Source organism: Falco punctatus (assembly GCF_963210335.1).
Source record: "Falco punctatus genome assembly, chromosome: 8".
NCBI lineage: Eukaryota > Metazoa > Chordata > Aves > Falconiformes > Falconidae > Falco > Falco punctatus.
Genome location: NC_137588.1, coordinates 36,164,457 through 36,183,166, shown reverse-complemented (window position 1 = coordinate 36,183,166; position 18,710 = coordinate 36,164,457). Strand labels below are relative to the sequence as shown.

Here is an 18,710-nt window from a genome sequence, read left to right as displayed (position 1 = left end):
CTTAAATACCTAAGTAAAAACTGCTCATACACATCGTTTTCTCACCTAGCACTCTTGAGGATTTTGTTATTGTTTACTTATAGCACACATACTTTAGATCGTATTTTTGGAAGACTTTCAAGATGTTATATGGTGTTTTAATGTACTATTAGTGACTGTTAGCAGAGAGCAATTAAGATGTCCCTTGTCATAAAGAAATGACTTACAAGAATCTTGCAGTAACAAGTCATGTAGTTTAAACAAGCTCAATCAGTTTTTATTTTCCCCTCCAGATCTAGGACTTCCTTTCAGTTTGTTGTTCTGCTGGTTAAGACACATCTTTCAGATAATTGCATCAGCTGACACATGCATGAGTGTACGTGGCCTAGAAAAAGAACTGTGCAGCTTGTCAGTTTATATATACATGCAAAAAGAATGAGTGAGCACTAAGCTTAATCATAATTCTTTCCCTCCCAAGTCTTCCGGTTTGAATTTATTGTGGCTGGGAATATTTTAGCGAAGTCTTTCATTATTCAGTTATATATATAATAAGTAACTTTACATAAATCCTTAACTCTGCTTTGTTGTTCGAGCAGTCCATACAGTACGTGAACATCCTAGTTCTCGGTGCTGAGTCTGGTGAAGTGTGCAATGAGATTTAGTAAGCCTCCTATCCTATCTTTATTGACAGCATCAACAAAGAGAGCATTGTGGATGTAGAAGGCGTTGTGAGGAAAGCATATCAGAAAATCGGAGGCTGTACTCAGCAAGATGTTGAGCTTCATGTTCAAAGGGTAAATTTTTTAGCAAATGGAGCACTGGTTAATTGTTTGAGAGATTATCTGCTAGGCTGTCTGTCTATCTACATATATAAACTTTGTCAATAAGCAGTCCCATATCAGAGAAATACACTGCTTTAAACTACAAATTTCAGTGTATCGTACATGAACATTTCTGGTTTTAAGAGATCAGATTTTTAGAATTTCCTATTTTTATCTGCCATTTGAATTACAGCACCAAGTAAAATAAAATATCTCACTAGAATAATTTGGCTAGGAATGATTGTAATTCTAGTTTTTTATTCTTAACTGCAGCAGATACTGTAATAAAGCATCTACTTCATTTTAAGTGCAAGTCAGAAGTTTCTTCTTTATCAGAAATGTTACAATCTTCCCCTTAGTACCATGGAATGGAATACATAATCCTCAGCAAAAGTAAAGCGCTGGCTTAACAGTATGGAAGCTCTTGAAATCTAAAATATCTGTAGCTTGTGCTGTAGGGCTGGAGGAAGTGCAACTTTGTAATTTGTTTAAATAGAAAGCGTATTTAAACCTTTGTGTAATATCCTTTCCTTCTAAAGGTTTTCAGCCAAAACTGTATGCCTACAACGCAGCTGAAACAGTCATCTCAAGAGTAGAGTGCAAGGGCTATTATAGTTAGAGCAGTAAGGTAAATTTTAACTAACATGGTTGGGGAAAATCTGCAGATCTGGAAGAAATATATGTGCAGATTACCATATGCTTCAATTTTTCTGAAAGAATATCAAATTCACCTATGACTAGATTGTAAGGCAAGGGAAGGTGGTTTTCATTTTCTTACTGTATTTTAGGTATCTCATAAATTTTCAGTCTGTAATGGCTCTTTTAGATATAATCAGATGATAAGTAAATATTACATTAACAATGACAAGAAGAGGATGATTTTGCTCGAATCGGAACCTAAAACTCTGTGAAATCTGGTAGTTTCAGACCTGGCGTTCATGCCAGTAGGCTTTTCCCTCAGGCAGTGTGTACTTGCTCAACTCAGTGCTTCCCAGAAGGAAAAAAGATATTTTTAATCTTTCAAAAGGAAAATAAGAACAAAGCATTTTGAGTATTGTCATGAGAATGCACCCGTGTAGCTCAAGTATTTGAATAAAATCACAGTCTTTCAGCTAACAGCCTATGCAAACACTGTTTCAAGTGTATGCCAGAAATACCCTTTTGTAAATCACACCTCCTTTTGAGCTGAGTCTCATGCTATTTCTGTTCCTGTCTCAATTTCAGATCTATGTGATCAGTTTAGCTGAACCCCGACTGCCCTTACAGCTGGATGATGCTGTTCGGCCAGAAGTGGAAGGAGAGGAGGTGAAAACTTTGCATCCTCAGATACTTTTTATTGTCTTTGTAATTGAACAAAAGCATGAAAGCCTTAATGCAGTGATTCTGGGGGTTTGCTGGCCATGCATTTTACTTCCTTTATGTTATCCAGAACGGTGTTAGAAATCTCCATAGCTTTAATGTCTGTTGAACTGCAGTAGAAGGTCAAAAACAGAGGATTTGCAATCTTGTGTGTATGTCTTCTGGATCCTCATAGCTGAGTTCTGCCTGTGACCTCTGGCAGAAGTTACACCTTAATCTTTGCTATGCTGCCAGTTTGCTGTGTGTTCTTTCTAGAATGATCTAGAAATTCTACTGAACTTAGAAGTAGCCCTGGCTTTTAGCCATAGAATGTTTTTCTCCATTTATTTTGTTTTGTTGGGGTTTTTTTGGGTGCAGGGGTTGGAGGTGTATGTATTCATTATATATTTTTGCACAACCATTTAGGATGCAAGAGCTACTGTAAACCAGGATACAAGACTGGACAACAGAGTAATTGATCTGAGGGTAAGAAACCTGCTGTGTTGCATGCTTGCCTGCAAGTGTTTATTCTTCGCATTTCTAACCCGTGAAGCAATAAAAGCTGTGGATTTGATGGAAGTGTATTGCTGGCCAGAGGAAAAATAAACAATGTATTTTTCTTTTTTGAGTGGCATTGTGAAACACAGGGTTTTTTAATACTAAGTGTTCACTTTTCCTGACATTAATCGAAGAAGACTTTACTGGTAGCTTAAAGATCAACATTTAGGATTTGTCATGTGACTATGTACATCAGGGCTTTTTTATTTACAAATGTCAAAGGTGACTGAATAGGAACAATTTGGAGACAACATTTCTTCTCAAATATAGTCTTTGATAACCAAAAACTGTAGTAAGAGCTTGGTTTTGGAGCATAAAATGGGAGTTTTGAAATTAATATGTAACTTAGGTGCCATAATGCATATCTCACAAGTGAAATTGTACTAGGCTATGATACCAATCTCATTCTCTTTGGTTCTTCCACAGCATTCATATGTTGTTTTGGGTTTTTTTCTGAAACACCTTTCTTCATCTCAGAGGGACAGACTTCTTTGAATTCATAAACTCCCAAATACTTACTTTTTCTGATCATCAGCAGAAAATGATCTACTAAATCACTTACAGAACTTTTTTTCTTTTATAATGAAACCACAGCTAACACTAAGTGCGTATGAAGTAAGTAACCGTTCATATTGACATGAGGCTTTCTGGTCTTTTCCCATATTTGGCTCTGCACAACAAAATTGTAATTAACTTTTCATTGAATGAAGAGTGTGCTTAGCTCATTTTTATGGTGTATCTAGTACTGCCTTCAAAGCTCTGATAATGGCAGTTTCTCAGTAAATCAGTCTATGGGCCTGGGAAATCAAAAGTCAGTTATTGGAAAATTTGGAAGAGTTCTGGCACTGGGATGCTTAAAGCATTTGAACATCTGATCCCCTTATTTCAGCAACTAAAACTACTTGTGCAAATTGTTTTGCTTGGACCAAAGTTAATTGCTTTTCACTTGACCTTATGTATAATACTGTGAGCAACTTCAGTTTGTGATTACTTTTCAGGATACTCAGTATGTCATCATATTGGTCTCTTCATCTGCGTCTTAAATTAAGCCTTTGATGAAAAGAATTCTATGCTAATGGTTGAAAGTGGAAATCACGTAAAGGATCGTGGTCTTATGGTAGTGGTAAGGCAGTGTACTAAATTGAAGAGGCAACTATGGGATGCTTGAAGGGCAGGTTTTCTTTGAAATTCTGGTGATGAAGAACAATACTCAACAACACTTCAGAGAAACTTAAGAAAATCCATGAAATTAATGAAATACCTGTATAATAAATGGGAAAGAGCCAAGAACCCCAAAGAAAACAGAGAAATAATACAAAGGGAAATAACAGTTAAAAATATGAGCTGAAAATAATGGCATGAAAGTATCCTTGGCTGTATTTCAGATAAGGGCATCTGAAGAGTAAAACCTAAGAAGGTATATAGTAATGGAAAAAGAAGGGAGACTGTAATGCCAGAATAAACACAAGAGATGTAACAGAAAGGAGCGGGCTGAAGTTCTTCCATCCCTGTACACATTCAGTAGTCCAGCAGCACTCTTCCAATACTTCTGCATCTCTGCCGGTATAGTAATAGAACATTAGTTGTCAGTATTTTGCCTGGAGAGTACAGATGGTGAGCTAAATGGATGCTGCTATAACCTTTTCTAACTTACGTGTCCTAACCATTGTCAGTACACCATTTATTCAGCAACGTTTGGCACCCTGTTTTGAGGTCTGAACCTTAACTTTGCCTTCTACAGAAGCTATTTTTCTCCTTAGCTCCAACAGGAGCCACAGCGTGGTGCTAAACAGCTATTTCATGCTGAACAGAAATTCAGGTTAACTTTTTACAAAATTGATGAAAGGATGAAATGTCAAATCTCAGTACTTCATTGCCTTAAGTCTCATCATCTGCATGTATCTGGGGCTGGATGTACTGGCCGCAGCTTTCCCTTGATTAGGCTTAGGTATCTATCCTGCCTTCCTCCTATGTATGGAAAAAGTTTCTGACTGTGTCACACTTGTCTGTGTGTCTTTTCTGTTGCACATTTCATTATTTGCTTCAGAACAAAAGCAGATGATTTTGTAACAGTAGGCTCATGCCTACCATAAACTTGCTTTGTTTGTTATGCAGGAGCAGAAGATTCTAAATAATTATGTGTTACTTAGACCTTTTTTTTAAAGGGAGAGCTGAATAAGCAGAAAAGGTGTTTAACGGAGAAACGGGAAATCCCAGTGAGAACACACATATGTGCACATTCTAAGCACTGTGTGCAGTGGAATCATGAGAGCAGGGGCACAAAGGCAGTTTGTACTTCAAAGTAACTGAAACAAAACAAAACAAAAAGTAGTAATTTGTTTTCAATGATTTGGTTGCATGGACTGGAGCTGTACTTGAATTGAACTTCAGAGAGCCCCTAAGTGTGCAACTTAAGTAAGCATGTTGTAAGGAGGATCAGAAGACACGGTAATGTTAAAAGCGCAGAGGGGTATCTGAAACTATTAGCATTGCTGTCCCATACCTCTTCCTTCTAGGAAAAACAAATTGTGGGCAGCAGGGAAGAATGTTGACAGAATAGTTCTAACAGAGATGCTGTGATGATCTGTTCCTACAAGTATGGGAGGAAGTCCAACCACAGATATATGTACCATCGAGTTCTGGTTTCTTCACTGCCCCAGTTTTCTAAGGAAGGAGGAGTCATCAAACATCAAAAATAAGAGATACTATTTTTTGGAGAAAGATTTAACAAACTAAATGCATAGATCTTGGCTAGACTCAGACTAAAAATAGTCCCTAGTATGGAACTAAAATAATTTTTGTCCCTTTAAGTACAGTCTTTAAAGTATTTAAGCCGTTAAATTTTAAGTAGTGATTAACCACTGAGTTCATTGGATAGGGCCAAATTGTGATAAAGTGGAGCTGCGAGACTCGAATCATTACATCAGTGAAAGGGACTGGATTTCCAAAAATAGCATCACTCCATCCAGCTATGATGTATAACAAGGAGACTTTGATTATGATGTAATAGAAGGAGTGCAGTTAATAATAAGGAAGTTACATTGGTGGAGATGTAATATGCAAAGTATTCTACAGAGATTGTAAGACTTCCATTGCTGTGTACATGTAAAAATAGACTGAGTAGTTGCTGAGGAAGATCTCCCAGAGGTGTCTGGTAATTCTGTTTGAGATTAGGGATGCCAAGTACTTAAATGCCAAGATCCCAAGCTATTGCCATAGTTGTTATTCTGATGTATAGAGGGAAAATGGTGACTAATTAGGGTGGAGAGGTGTTAAAAATCCTTTCCAAGGAAGAGGACTGACAAAGAATGAATCTATTCCTGATGGGTTAACTCATAAAATACAGATCACATACTTGTGGAGTAGAAAAATCAGGGGTATAGAGACAAGAGAGTTGGGAAGAAAAAATAAAAGCCCTTATACAGACCAAATTTTCTTTTACATAAACCACAGGTGACTGTGAGGAAACCACTGTTTACCTAAGTATATATTTTTCCTTATAACTTAATGAGGGTCAAACCAGTTGGTTCTAGAGATGTTTGATTTACCGTTCCTTTATCAGAACAATTTAAAAAGGCAAATTGGACCACTGATATGTTTTTACATCTTTACTTTTCTGCTATTAAGTTTAACTGAAGTATTCAGTGATGTGTAGACTTTCCATGTCTATAAAAACACCTACAGAAACCATATTTCATTAAGATCTGTGGTAGACAAAAAATGAAGACACGTAAAACACTGATTTTAGGATTTTGCTTCTTATTTTCTCTTCCTCTGAAGAAGAAATTAATTCAGCTCATTCAGTTTTAACAATGGACCTGACTGATGTCCTTGTCCTGGCTTATTTGCTATCTCCAGCAGGGTTTTTATCTTAACAGTATCTGTCCAAATTTGACTTCAATTATATGCATTTTGCAGCCCTGATGCTATAATCGTGTCTGCTAATGCACAGCTAATTGAGACCAAAGCGTAGTCTTTTTAGGGTCAGTATTATCCTGTTTAAACTGTTCAGGGTAAAGCATAAACATTAAACTGTATCTTTAGTAGTTTATGGATGTCAGACTATGTTATATGATAATCTAACTGTACACTGATCTTAATGCATTTTTTTCAAAATAAGTGGTTACTTCAAGCTTGATTTCATTGTGTTGAATTCAATTTACTCATTTTACCAGCTTTGTTTTTCCTGACTGAATTCAAGCTGTAATGAACAAGCAGATGTACGGTTTATTTTATTGTGGATAGTGGTTTGGTAGTGAAGACATAACACAGCTCCAGTTGTTTTGACAACAAACTTCACGTTGGTATCTTCTTATACTAAAAGTAATATTGACATTTGAATAAAAGTTTACTTCAGTCGCTTTGGGGTTAAAAAAATGTTATTCAACATAAATCCTATTTCCTAGAAAAACTTTAATCTCCCATATATATAGTAGAGGAATTGCAAAAATATTTAAATTATTTCAAATAATGTATATTATCTAAAATAATATAGATTACATTATTTCCCCTTGTTATTTAGCCTACTTTACGAATTTAGTGATTGTTCAGCTAGTAAACAAAAAAGCCAAACTGAGGTGAGAGTGGACTAAGTTCTACAGCTGATCTGAGAGTAAAAACAAAAGTTCACAACTTTGCATGTCAGTGCCTCGGTCGCACCTCTTTGAGATACGATCTCTCCTAAGGTGTTAACTGCCCTCGATTCTGTTGAAACACATCTGTTGGTCTCTGGCAATTTACATGGCTATTATTCTAACACTGCAGCTTGTGCTGAATGAAATGTGGGAATTGTTTTTATAATCTTGCTTAAAGTGTTAAAATAATCTGTTCTATTATTATTAGTGTTTTCCTTTGTGGCATTAAAATAATAAACAGGCAGGTGAAATTAGAGTGAGGTTATGACCGTCGTATTTCAGCATTGTTAGCTAAAGGTATTTTCTGCTCTCTGTAACAAAGGTGATTATTAAAAATGACAAGTTTTCCTGTAAAATCATCTCTGCAGGCCAAGTTAAAACATTAACACTGTTAACTGCAACAGCATTTAAATGGCCCAAGTTTATTTTGGTTTCTGTTTAACTCTTGCGTATTTACTGCCTTTGCCATAGTCTCAGATAAGATAGTTTGTCAATATATATGTGGAAGAGTTCATATTAGAGTAAACACTACAGGAAAAGAATGCCATGGTAAAATATTTTTTAAGGCGAAGGTAAAAATAAATTCATTTTGACAGCTGTCTCTCTCAAGTTTGATGTGTTGTACCTAAGTGTGGTAGTGCAAATGCGTTACCTACCCATTGTACCACACATGGTAATACACATACCAGCATCTCTCCAAAGACAGGATAACAGCTTGAATTACTTTCTTCAGGTATATTCTCTTGCTTTTTGTCCTAAACATTATACCAGTGCAAAATATGTAATTAATTTTGAGAAGTTTTGCTCCGTGTGTAGATACAGAATCATGTTTAAAATCTTTGGAAAGTTGTAGTGGCAACATAGAACTTTTGAGGTCATCCATTTGACTCCACTGCACGTTGACAGTTGCAGTTCTTTAGGAGCTTATCTCAGATGTCTTGTTGGTCTGTTTAATTCTTACAAGGAGACTGCAGTATCACAAATTCTCAACAGTTACCCTTGTTGGCAGTCTGAATGAATGGGCACTGAAACTCAGCTACCTTTGGTAGAAAGAAGAGTGGTCTTGTCAGATGTAATTTGACCTACAGAGAACAGCCGTTTTTCTTTTCTTGGTCTGTAGTTAAAAAAAAAAAAAAAAAAAAAAAAAAGCTTTAGTGTCCAGATCTGTGAATTTGGCTGCTTCCATTTTTTTAAGCATAATGTATCATTATAGATCAGATTAAGAAGACAAAGTCTTTGCTCTGCATCCTCTCTAAAGCCAGAAGGAGTTACTACCTGATGATCTATTGTTAGTGGAGAGCTGTGTTAGTTATCGACTGGATGTGTTTCTGTGCACACTTTTAGGTCAGACCAAGTAATTGCTTTGAGATGGGGTTTAGCAACCATTTTTCTTTTTTCTAGGACTGTATAACTTAGGACTCCATTCTTAGCTGCTCTGGCATGAAACTGGTGGGAGTTCATTAGAAGGGTAGAGGAGGAATTGTTACTATGCTGCTTTAAAGAAATGTTACACATTTTGTCTCTTTACATTTTTAGAAATTTGTTTAGTTTATCAAAAACTGTATTGGTAAACCCAAATGTGACTGTTTTAAGTTGTTATCACTTGGAAAAATGGCTTTTAACTTCCAAGTAGGAGATGGTTAATAAAATAAAATAAATACCTTTTTGAATCATCCTGGTGCTTTGATGTTACACTGCCAAATTATGCCCAGAACTCAGGCGAAGTGTTCGCATATATCTGATTCTGGGAGGCGCATGTAAAAAAGGTGAAAAAGTTTGAGGGTACTTTTGTAACTGTTGCTCAAAACCTCAGTTCCTTAATTTTGAAAGTAGTGGAAGTAGCAGCTGCGGTTAATGCTATCAGACAGTGAGAACTGCTAGCTATTATTTACTAGACTCAACCACTTACACTCCTGAGATACTTTATCAGTCAGCTAAAATTGCAAATAATTCCAAACTACTACAGATCTGCAGTATTCTTACAGTTTTCTCTTTTGTTTTTTTCAGTGACATGTTACCTGTCTTGCAGAGATGATTTATGTAGCTTTATTTCAACATACCTACTGACTGCTTGTCTAAATTTGGGTGGTTATACAATTTGTTTTGGTTGGGGGTTTTTTGTTTTGTGGTTTGGTAAGAGTCATGTGAAAAACCCCACAAGGCTGCTCTTACCCTAACTGAAAAGTTGGGTACCTTTCAGAAAGGAGAAGTAAACAGTGCTATGACGCAGATTGTCGTAAAGAACTGCTCTCTTAGTTGTTTGCAAGAATTCGTTAGGTTTTAGAAACGCTTCTGTGTTGCTAACTGTCAGGTCTTAAACACTGCAAGCACAAAATCAGATATGAGTTCAGTGTTGACGTATTGCAGTGTTTTCAGCATTCTCGAAGGAGTTTTTTTTCTTCACACCAAAGCCCAAGAGTGTTACAGGAACATTTAGTGTAGGTATTTGCTAACCAGATAAGTAGCTTGACTATGCCACATGCATAAACAAAAAGATGATGATTAATTCAGGTAAATCTACTTTTGTTTTCAGTTAAATGTACTTTTGGAGTAGATTTTAAAAAGAACAGCAGTTCACATGATCAGGTGTTATATGGACTGTTTTAAGTGCTGGGAGTTCAGACCCTGGCTTTGGGATGTTTTTGTGGCAGTGTTGTACGTGGTTAACACATGGCTATGTTTTTACGTAAAAAATGTTTTATTTGGTAGTCTTTAATAGACACAAGCGTTTCTACCTTATGTAAGTTATTGAGGGCTTTGCTTTTATCATGCTCTGTATATTTACTGCACTTGTTCTAGTTGTGTGCTGAAAGCTTTTTAATAGGTTTAGTGGTTTTATTCAATTTATTACTATGAAAATTTTATTTGCAGAAGTACTTCTCATAAATCAGTGATTCTTTAAATGTAGAATTGACTGTAGTGCCTCCTTTGTAACTGAACATGCCATAAATTGAAATGAGGATTTTCTCTTGTTTCCTTTGCTGTTTCATTTTGTGTAATAAACAATTACCAATTTGCACCTTTCTCTGTTTAGGCAAATGCAATGATCAAGTGTCCCTAAGAGAAGAAATTCACCCTTCCAGCTGTCCAGAAAAAGAGACAGAGTCAGGAAAAACTAACTTAGGAGTCATTATTTTATCTTCTTCTTATAGACCTCCACTAGTCAGGCAATCTTCTGCCTTCAGTCGGGTATTTGTCAGCTTTTCCGAGAAACTCTTATTCGCAAGGGATTTGTGGAAATTCAGACTCCCAAAATCATTTCAGGTACTGTATATGTGATCAAGCAGCTACAGGTCTGCTTCTTTTACAGTTGCTCAGCATACCTATCTGCCAAAAATTTAATAAGTTTTTATTTAAAAAAGATAAAGTTCTATTTCTAATTCAGGTGCAACATAGCAAACTTTTCTAGCAGGTATCGAAGTTGTTCTTTACTTTTCTCCTGACTTTGGATGTTAAAAGAATGACAAGACAAATACATGCATCTGATTTATGTACTCTGCAGTGCATTTAAAGCTTTAATTTGGTTAAATAAAGATGTCTGATTGTATGCACTGTTCTTCAAATTTGTGTTCTCCACTTGTTGAGCACTGTGAGTTCCATTCCCAGTATTAAAGAATATAATAAGTTATCATCATAATAAATAAAGTTATCATCATCATAAATAAGTACAACAACCGTATCATGGTATAAAAAAAGATGATGCCATTATATACAATATGTCACTTCTTTAGCAATGAGTATGTGGCTGAATAGAAAGTGGTAGGTCACTTTTCTGAAAGTGTGCCTAACAGCTTCAGCCTGACTAAAAGTCTGGAAATGTAGATTTTGCTTCTGGTTCTGTTGTTGGATCTGCTGTATTGTTTTCAAAAGTCAAATTACTTGATTTACTGATGGGTATTTTTCTCCCATCTTATTGGTGTCCTTTGAGGTTTTGTTGATGCCACTACAACATACAGCATGGAAAATGTAGGGTGGAATATTTGTATTACTCTCATTGTATGTGCACTCATATGCATACATTTTGCCTACTGAATTTTATAGTCCTCTGTATTTTTGAAGACAGCTCTTGATTGTGATAAAAAAGGGCTTTTTAACAGAATATGTGTAAGCACTATTTTTTCAATATAGAAAGTATTGTTGAACTATAAGATTAGGTAACTTTTTTCCTAACAGACAGCTGAAACAGCATGAAGTACTGAAGAGTCCCAAGTAGTTTATTTATGTAGGACCTTTGAGGAAGTGTGCTATTCTTGCTGTGCAGTGTACCATTGAAAGCAAGCAAGCATCCTATTGTTTGAATGAGATCACACTTCGTAAAAATAACTAAGTTAAGTCAATGCAATCCTTACTAAACTTTGAATTTAATATCATAGCTGTTTTAAGATCTGAGATTTTTTAAATTGCCTGTATTCACAAATAACTGTAAATATTCACTGAAACCATTTCAGTGGGAGTAGTGGTGATGAAAAGAAAAGAAACAGTAATCTCAGTGGAATGGTTAGTAGTAATAATAATAATAATCAGTAATTTACCTAGAGTAATCTTAACATTAGAACTTTTAAAGATTATTAACTAATATTTCACTCTGGCATGCTTTTGTTAGCAAGTTAGGCAACTATAACACTCCTACCACACAGTGGGAAATTGAAAGGTGAAGTGACTCAGCTGATAGTTTTGGTAGGCAGTTTGCAGTAAAGGATTCAAATGCGTGTGTTCTTGGTTCTTGTTCTCTCAAAGTAACCTCCTATGAAAATTGCCTTAAACTGAAAAAGCTTTATACCTTTGGCAGATGTCCTGGTAAGTAGTTTTGGCTCAGAGAGATATTTATGCTTTCAGTTAGAGAGGATGATCCTGGCAAAACAGGATATGCACTTTCGTCTTGGGCTCTACATCTGGAAGCCTACATCACCGTAAAGATTGGTTTCCACAGAAGTGTTTTGGACCATGAGTAGATGTGGTGGTGGTGGTGGTACAAGCATGCATTTTCTGCTGTTCTAACTTTGAGGTAAAGGACAGCTGGGAATAGCAACATTTTAAACTACCCCAACTGAATTTGCAGATTTGCAAGACGATGAGTGACAGCCCTGAGCTGCAAAACTTCCCTTAGCATTAATGGATGCAGACGTATCTTTTTGCTCTAATAGGCTTTGATGAAAAATCTCCTTCTAATTCTAAATGGAAGACCAATAGTCTATCATTCTACCTCTGATTTGTTCTTTACATTTTTATTTTAATAATTATTGCAAGCATTTGCTTTTCAGCTGCCAGTGAAGGAGGAGCCAATGTGTTTACTGTATCATACTTCAAAAGCAGTGCCTACCTGGCTCAGTCCCCACAGCTGTACAAGCAGATGTGTATATGTGCTGACTTTGAAAAGGTTTTTTGCGTTGGGCCAGGTAAGAAAAGTGTTGGTTTATCCAAAGTGTGTGAAGTATGCAGTGATGGCTTTTAGCACCTGTGATAAAAATAAGATAATATGCACACTGAAAGCTTTGAATGGTTTCACTTAATATAGTTTCACTTACCAAACACAGATTTCAGTTGGGGTACTAATGAGAGTAAAGTTGGCAGAGAATTTGCTAGAATAAAACTAAAATGCTGAAATAGGGCTGGAGTACTCCAGTGCTTGCTGTTCTGTGAAGAGAAAGAATAGAGTTGCATTGGAAATTGATAGTACGATGAAGTTACTAAAACATGGTACAACCCTGTGGTTACTAAAGCCATAGTTTCCTATTAACCATGTTCAGTAGTCGTTGCCTAGTTGCCTTTATTTGCCCAGTAGTAAGCAGTTAAAATAGGCAAGCTAGGTTTTACGTACTTCAGATTGCATATTAACATACACTTAGCCCTTGCTTTTGTGTATGTACCAAATAACTTTACTTAGAAACTGCATCCTTTCAACTGGGCTGTCACTAAATAATAAAAAATGAATAATTTCCAGACTTATGCTCTCTTTCTTAAAAGCTGATAGTACATGGCCTCTTTAGGTTTTTTTCTAAGTTTTTAATAAGTTTTTTGAATTAAGTTTTAATACAGCATTTTTTTTCTAAGATGTCAAAGACCAGTTTAAAGAGATGTAAGGTGGAAATGCTGGGAAAAAAGTAACAATTCATAAAATAATTAAAAAAAGATGCAAGTAATTCAGAAGATCTTAAATTTCTTGTTAATTACTGACAAATGAATCACGGTTTATAGGAAGACATGTTTATATTAGACTCATGTATCTGAAAAAAAAACAACTAAAAACCACAACAAAAAACCAATACCCCAGAACACACACAGGTGCACACGTCCTTTTCCTCTGAAAAAGGCGGTTTTCAAATCTCAAAGTTCTTGTGTGCCTGAAAGCTTGTCTGTTTTTTCCATTCTGTCTGTTGGTCTAACGAGATCCTGCCTTTCTACAGGTCTTGTGTGTCTTGTCTCCTTTGAGCACCACAGCTACAATAACGCTGTCACTATTACAAATGATGCTCTGAGGCAGCTAGTTTTCTTTTTGTTTTTCAGTGAGAATTGTCATGTCTAAAGAAAGCATCATCTACTTGATCCAAATGCTGATGTGATTGATTGTCAGTTATTTTTCAAAATGGAATGTTTATTTCAGGTTTGTTAGAATTTCTGTTGTTTAATTTTACAGTATTTAGAGCTGAGGACTCCAATACACACAGACACCTGACCGAGTTTGTTGGTCTGGATATCGAAATGGCTTTTAACTACCACTATCATGAAGTGGTAGATGAGATTGCAGATACCTTGGTGCAGATATTCAAGGGACTTCAGGAAAGGTAATTAAGAGCATTTTGCATTTCATGAGCAACTTTGAGATCTCTGGCACTGTGGTATGAAATGGGCGAGCATTTTATCCTCAGCTTGTCAGATAATCGTTAGTAATCTGATTTATGACAGAACTTTGAAACAAACGTTTTTGCTTTACTCTTAACTATTTCCTTGTGCCTAATTTTTGAAGTTCACTCAAGCCATAGGCCAGCAAACTGTCTATTTTCAGCTCAGGTTGCATCGTCTAGAGTATGCTAGCTTGCACTAAGAAAACTTACTGTTTAATGTTGGATGGACTTCCTCACAGAAATAACCCATCGTTAATTTAAAATGTCCTCCTTTTTGTGCCACTACAGGTACACTGATTGTTCTATTTTGAAATTAATATTTACTATCTAAGAAAGCTTTTCTGAACCAAATTTATTGTAACAGCCTGCATTTGTGCCCTGAAAGCAGCAAAGATTATTTTCCATTATTCACAGTCTTAACTCATTAAAAAGCCAGGCCAGGAATTTAGGAAGTGGTTTTCATTTGCTTACAAATTAGACTATCTTGCCAGTGAAATGAAAATCTTTTCATCTGTCTAGAAGGAAATTTCTCTTTTATATTTAAAATAGGATATCACTCAAATCAAAGAAGAAACCAGGTAAATAGTCAAAGGGATGGTTTCTCAGTGTCTTTACTGTGAAAATTGACCTAGTCCATTATTTCTTACAAAAGGAACAAAACAGAAGTAATAGTAAAATATTAACATATATATAATTGATGTAGATGCATCAACTTACATGAAACATGTCATTAGGATTGAACAGTTTCTCCAGATGTGGCTTTAACAGTTTTTTATGTTGCAAGAGGGACCTCTTGTGGCAGAATTGTATTGCCATTGCAAAATCATTATTAGATGCAAGAAGAGTACATTTCTTGATTGTTTTGTATTTTGTTTCTTTTCTTGTTTCCTCCTGTATAGATTCCAAACGGAAATTCAGACAGTGAACAAACAGTTCCCATGTGAGCCATTTAAATTTTTGGAGCCAACTCTGAGGCTGGAATACCGTGAAGCTGTGGCCATGCTTAGAGAGGCTGGGGTTGAGATGGGTGATGAAGAAGATCTGAGGTACTTTGGCAGTACACAGATGTGTCAGTCTTGTGAATGTGGTAGTAACGTGTCAGTTTTGTGCTGTGCAACTGACAGCCTCCAAGAAGGAAACACAAGCTTTTAGAGTAATAAACAGTATTCGCATTCAGACCCCTTGACAAATAAATGAATGGATATGAAAATAGCCCCTTCTTTTAATATATACTATATGTACAAACTCTGAAATCCAAAAGAAAATAACTTACAACATAAGTGAGAGTAACTTGAACCTTCTAAGGATAAGAAACATTTGTTTTTCTAATAATCGCAGTCCTTCATGTGAATTGTCACATCTTTGAATAGGATTAAAAAAAAAGATTCTTCAGTATTAAGGTCTTTCTTTTGAGTACCACTTTCCCATTTTTATTTTCTACCTCTCAGGAAAATGGTTAATGCAGTCATGATTGCATTTCCACTGATCTGCTTAAAGATGGATTTAATTAACTGATTATATATAAACTTTTCTGAAGACACTTAATAAATAAAAACATTTCTGTTTTTTCCCATAAATATACCCAGTACCATTAGGATAATGTGTGATTTTACAGTTAAACAATCCATGCGTCAAAGGAGTTTCAATTGTAAGAGTTTGATAGAGCAAAATAATTTCCCCAGCAACTGCTTAGGATGTTTCTCAATTATTGTGCCCAAGAAGAAATGGCTGTAGAAAGTATATGCCAATAGGAAACAGAGCACACAATTCTTCAGTAATCAGAATATGATGACTAGGAAGTAGTTATATTAAGAACAAGAATATCTTTAGGTATCAGTTAATTTAAGGGATTTCCAGGACCAATACAAAATATTTAGGAACAGAAATAAATATACTTTATTTCTGAAATTTGTGTCTGCACAAACCAAACCATTCAGAACAAAGTACTAGATTTTTCCAAAGAGTGAGGTGGAGCAGATCTGTAGCTTGAAATTTTTTTAGCTTGATGAACTATGTAATCAGTACAAGTTTAAATCACTTAATTTTATTGGTGATAATTTGTTTCAGCACACCTAATGAAAAGCTCCTGGGACGCCTGGTAAAGGAAAAGGTAACAATTGTTTTAGAATAAATAGATTTGTCATTGAATCTGAAACATGATGTCATGGAGTCTTTGGGTGGATATAAATGCCTACTTCATGTAAAACAACTTTTTACACACTGATTGAGAATACGGTATGTCAGAACATGCAGAAGCTGTGAAGAGTTTGGGATTAACATGAGCATTTTTTAATTGTCTGACTGCATCTGCATTTTGTCACACAGCTTATTTAATCTACTGACAGTTTTGTCTATCATTAGTAAGCTGTTTGAAACACTTTCAATCTTTTAAATTTTTTTAATATATATTTTTTTGATACATTTTTCTGTCATCTGTTACATTGAGTACACCAAACAGGATAGTACATTCCAAACCCAGTTCTTAGGATAATTAAAAAAGAACAAACCAGATTCTAACTGAATCAATAGGAGATGATGAGATCTTTGGCATAAAAATAAGTACCTGTTACTACAGCAAGACATTTTACTGCTAAACATTTGTAGGTTTACACTAAAGTAGTATTGGAAAACTGAAAAATAATACACCACTTTTATTGATAACTTTTATTTTTTAAGATAATACTGTCAAATTTCTGTAAAGTTATTTGTATATATATCTGTATATATCTGTAAAGATAATTTTTTTTTAATTTTATTTCAAAGATTCAGTGGTTGTGTCCTCTTGTAATTTGTTCTTTACATCATTTTCTCCTTTACTACACTGTTTTCAATTACCTTCTTTCAGTATGACACAGACTTCTATATTCTTGACAAATACCCTCTTGCTGTGAGGCCCTTTTATACAATGCCAGACCCAGTAAATCCTGTAAGTAAAATTTTTTGTCAGTAAGTAAAAAATTTGTCGGTGGGGTTTTTTCGTAGTTGAAATTATTCTGTGTAGGGATATCTTGACAAAGTGCATAAAGTATGTTTATATGATCTGCTGTTATAATTGAAGTTCTGAGAACAAGATTAGGTTAGTGTTACGTGACTTGTAAAAAGTTTACAGTTACTCTTCAGTGGTGAAAACATACCAGAAAGAAACAAATCTAGCTAAAATTGGGAGAGCTTTATGAAAGGATCTCCATGGTCAAGAGCCCTGCTGCCATCACTGAAAAGGGACAAAACCAGTCTTCCAGAGACACAGACACTTTAACAGAAAATATGCTTTCTTACATTTTTAGAAATTCCCCAGTTTATTCCTAAACCCAGGGTAAGTATCTATAGAGCATCTTTTTCTAGGATAACTACATGTGAGGGTGTGTAGATGAACTTTGCCAGTCTAATGAGAGGAGCCAAAGGGCTGTAGTTCCCAGGCAGACTCCAAATACATTGTACTCTTACTGCACAACTTTGGGTATCATAAGTGAAGTTATTGAGAGGTGCATATTTGCCATTTAAGGATAGAACAACTGTACGTAAACTCATCTTTTTTTTTTCCAGAAAAGCTCTAACTCTTATGATATGTTCATGAGAGGGGAAGAGATCTTGTCTGGAGCTCAGAGAATTCACGATCCTCAGCTGCTGACAGAAAGAGCCCAGCATCACGGCATTGGTAACAAGTCAACCAACGTGAAGCTGAATTTAAAAGAATATAAATCATGATTGGGTTTGTTTCCTTTAGAGGAAGAATTGGGTTCAGAATTTGTTACATGGCAGTAGTGCTAAAATCGCAGTACTGTTCCATTCTTACTGTTAATCCATCTAATTCTGTTTGATCTATATTAAGAGACTAGTTAGTTTCCCAGCAACACCTTGATGAAAAGGAATTGTTTCCAAGGATTTCAGAGAGTATGTAATGCAGGGAAAAGCTTGAACAGACTGAGGGTAGACAAACAGGTCTCATTCAGTTATGCCTCTGTGTACTCTAACAAACTTTGTACAGAGTGCTCTAGTAGAGTCTTGGTTGGCTGTCCTTTTTAAACGTTGTACTGACAGCAAATAAGCTCTCTATTGGTGAAATTTAAGAAGAAGGAAAAAAAAAAGATTTAGCAGGGACAAGGCCAGTTAACAGTAGAAGGGTAAAAGAGCAGATTAGGTGGAGATCACAAGAGTAAAATGTAAATTATGCTTTCAGTGAATGTCAAAGTGGCAGGTAGGCAGTAGCAAAGGAGCAGCTCCCACTGTAGCAAGATGGAAAAATAGTTGCTAAATCTTCACGTTCTCACTGCAGTTTGTTCAAGAAGTCCCTATCTTCCGTAAGTTAAAATGAAGAGTTCAGTCTAGAATTTCTTCCCTGATTATGTTATTAACAAAATTATAAAACAAAACTGTTAGTGTTGTAACTTCTAGATAGTCCTGGATGATTTATGTCTTCAGTAAGTAGAGCCCCACTGTTAGTTTGTAAGTTTAAATTGGTAAATTTGTTGTTGTGTTTGCAGTCCTCTAGTCACTTGTATGTTGGGATTGGGGTTCATTAAGCCAATGAGAAATGTTTT

At 35.6% G+C, this 18,710-nt stretch overlaps 1 protein-coding gene across 1 annotated transcript in view; it reads left to right on the top strand.

The window, feature by feature from the left end:
• The window catches only part of DARS1 (aspartyl-tRNA synthetase 1), a 41,433-nt gene that overhangs the window by 20,681 nt on the left and 2,042 nt on the right, over positions 1–18,710 (top strand). The window contains exons 5-14 of the mRNA XM_080399663.1: positions 671–773; positions 2,025–2,105; positions 2,565–2,624; positions 10,483–10,594; positions 12,592–12,726; positions 13,965–14,112; positions 15,072–15,218; positions 16,240–16,282; positions 17,018–17,098; positions 17,716–17,827. Of these exons, the coding sequence (XP_080255789.1) occupies positions 671–773; positions 2,025–2,105; positions 2,565–2,624; positions 10,483–10,594; positions 12,592–12,726; positions 13,965–14,112; positions 15,072–15,218; positions 16,240–16,282; positions 17,018–17,098; positions 17,716–17,827 (1,022 nt within the window). The remainder of the gene's footprint in view (positions 1–670; positions 774–2,024; positions 2,106–2,564; positions 2,625–10,482; positions 10,595–12,591; positions 12,727–13,964; positions 14,113–15,071; positions 15,219–16,239; positions 16,283–17,017; positions 17,099–17,715; positions 17,828–18,710) is intronic.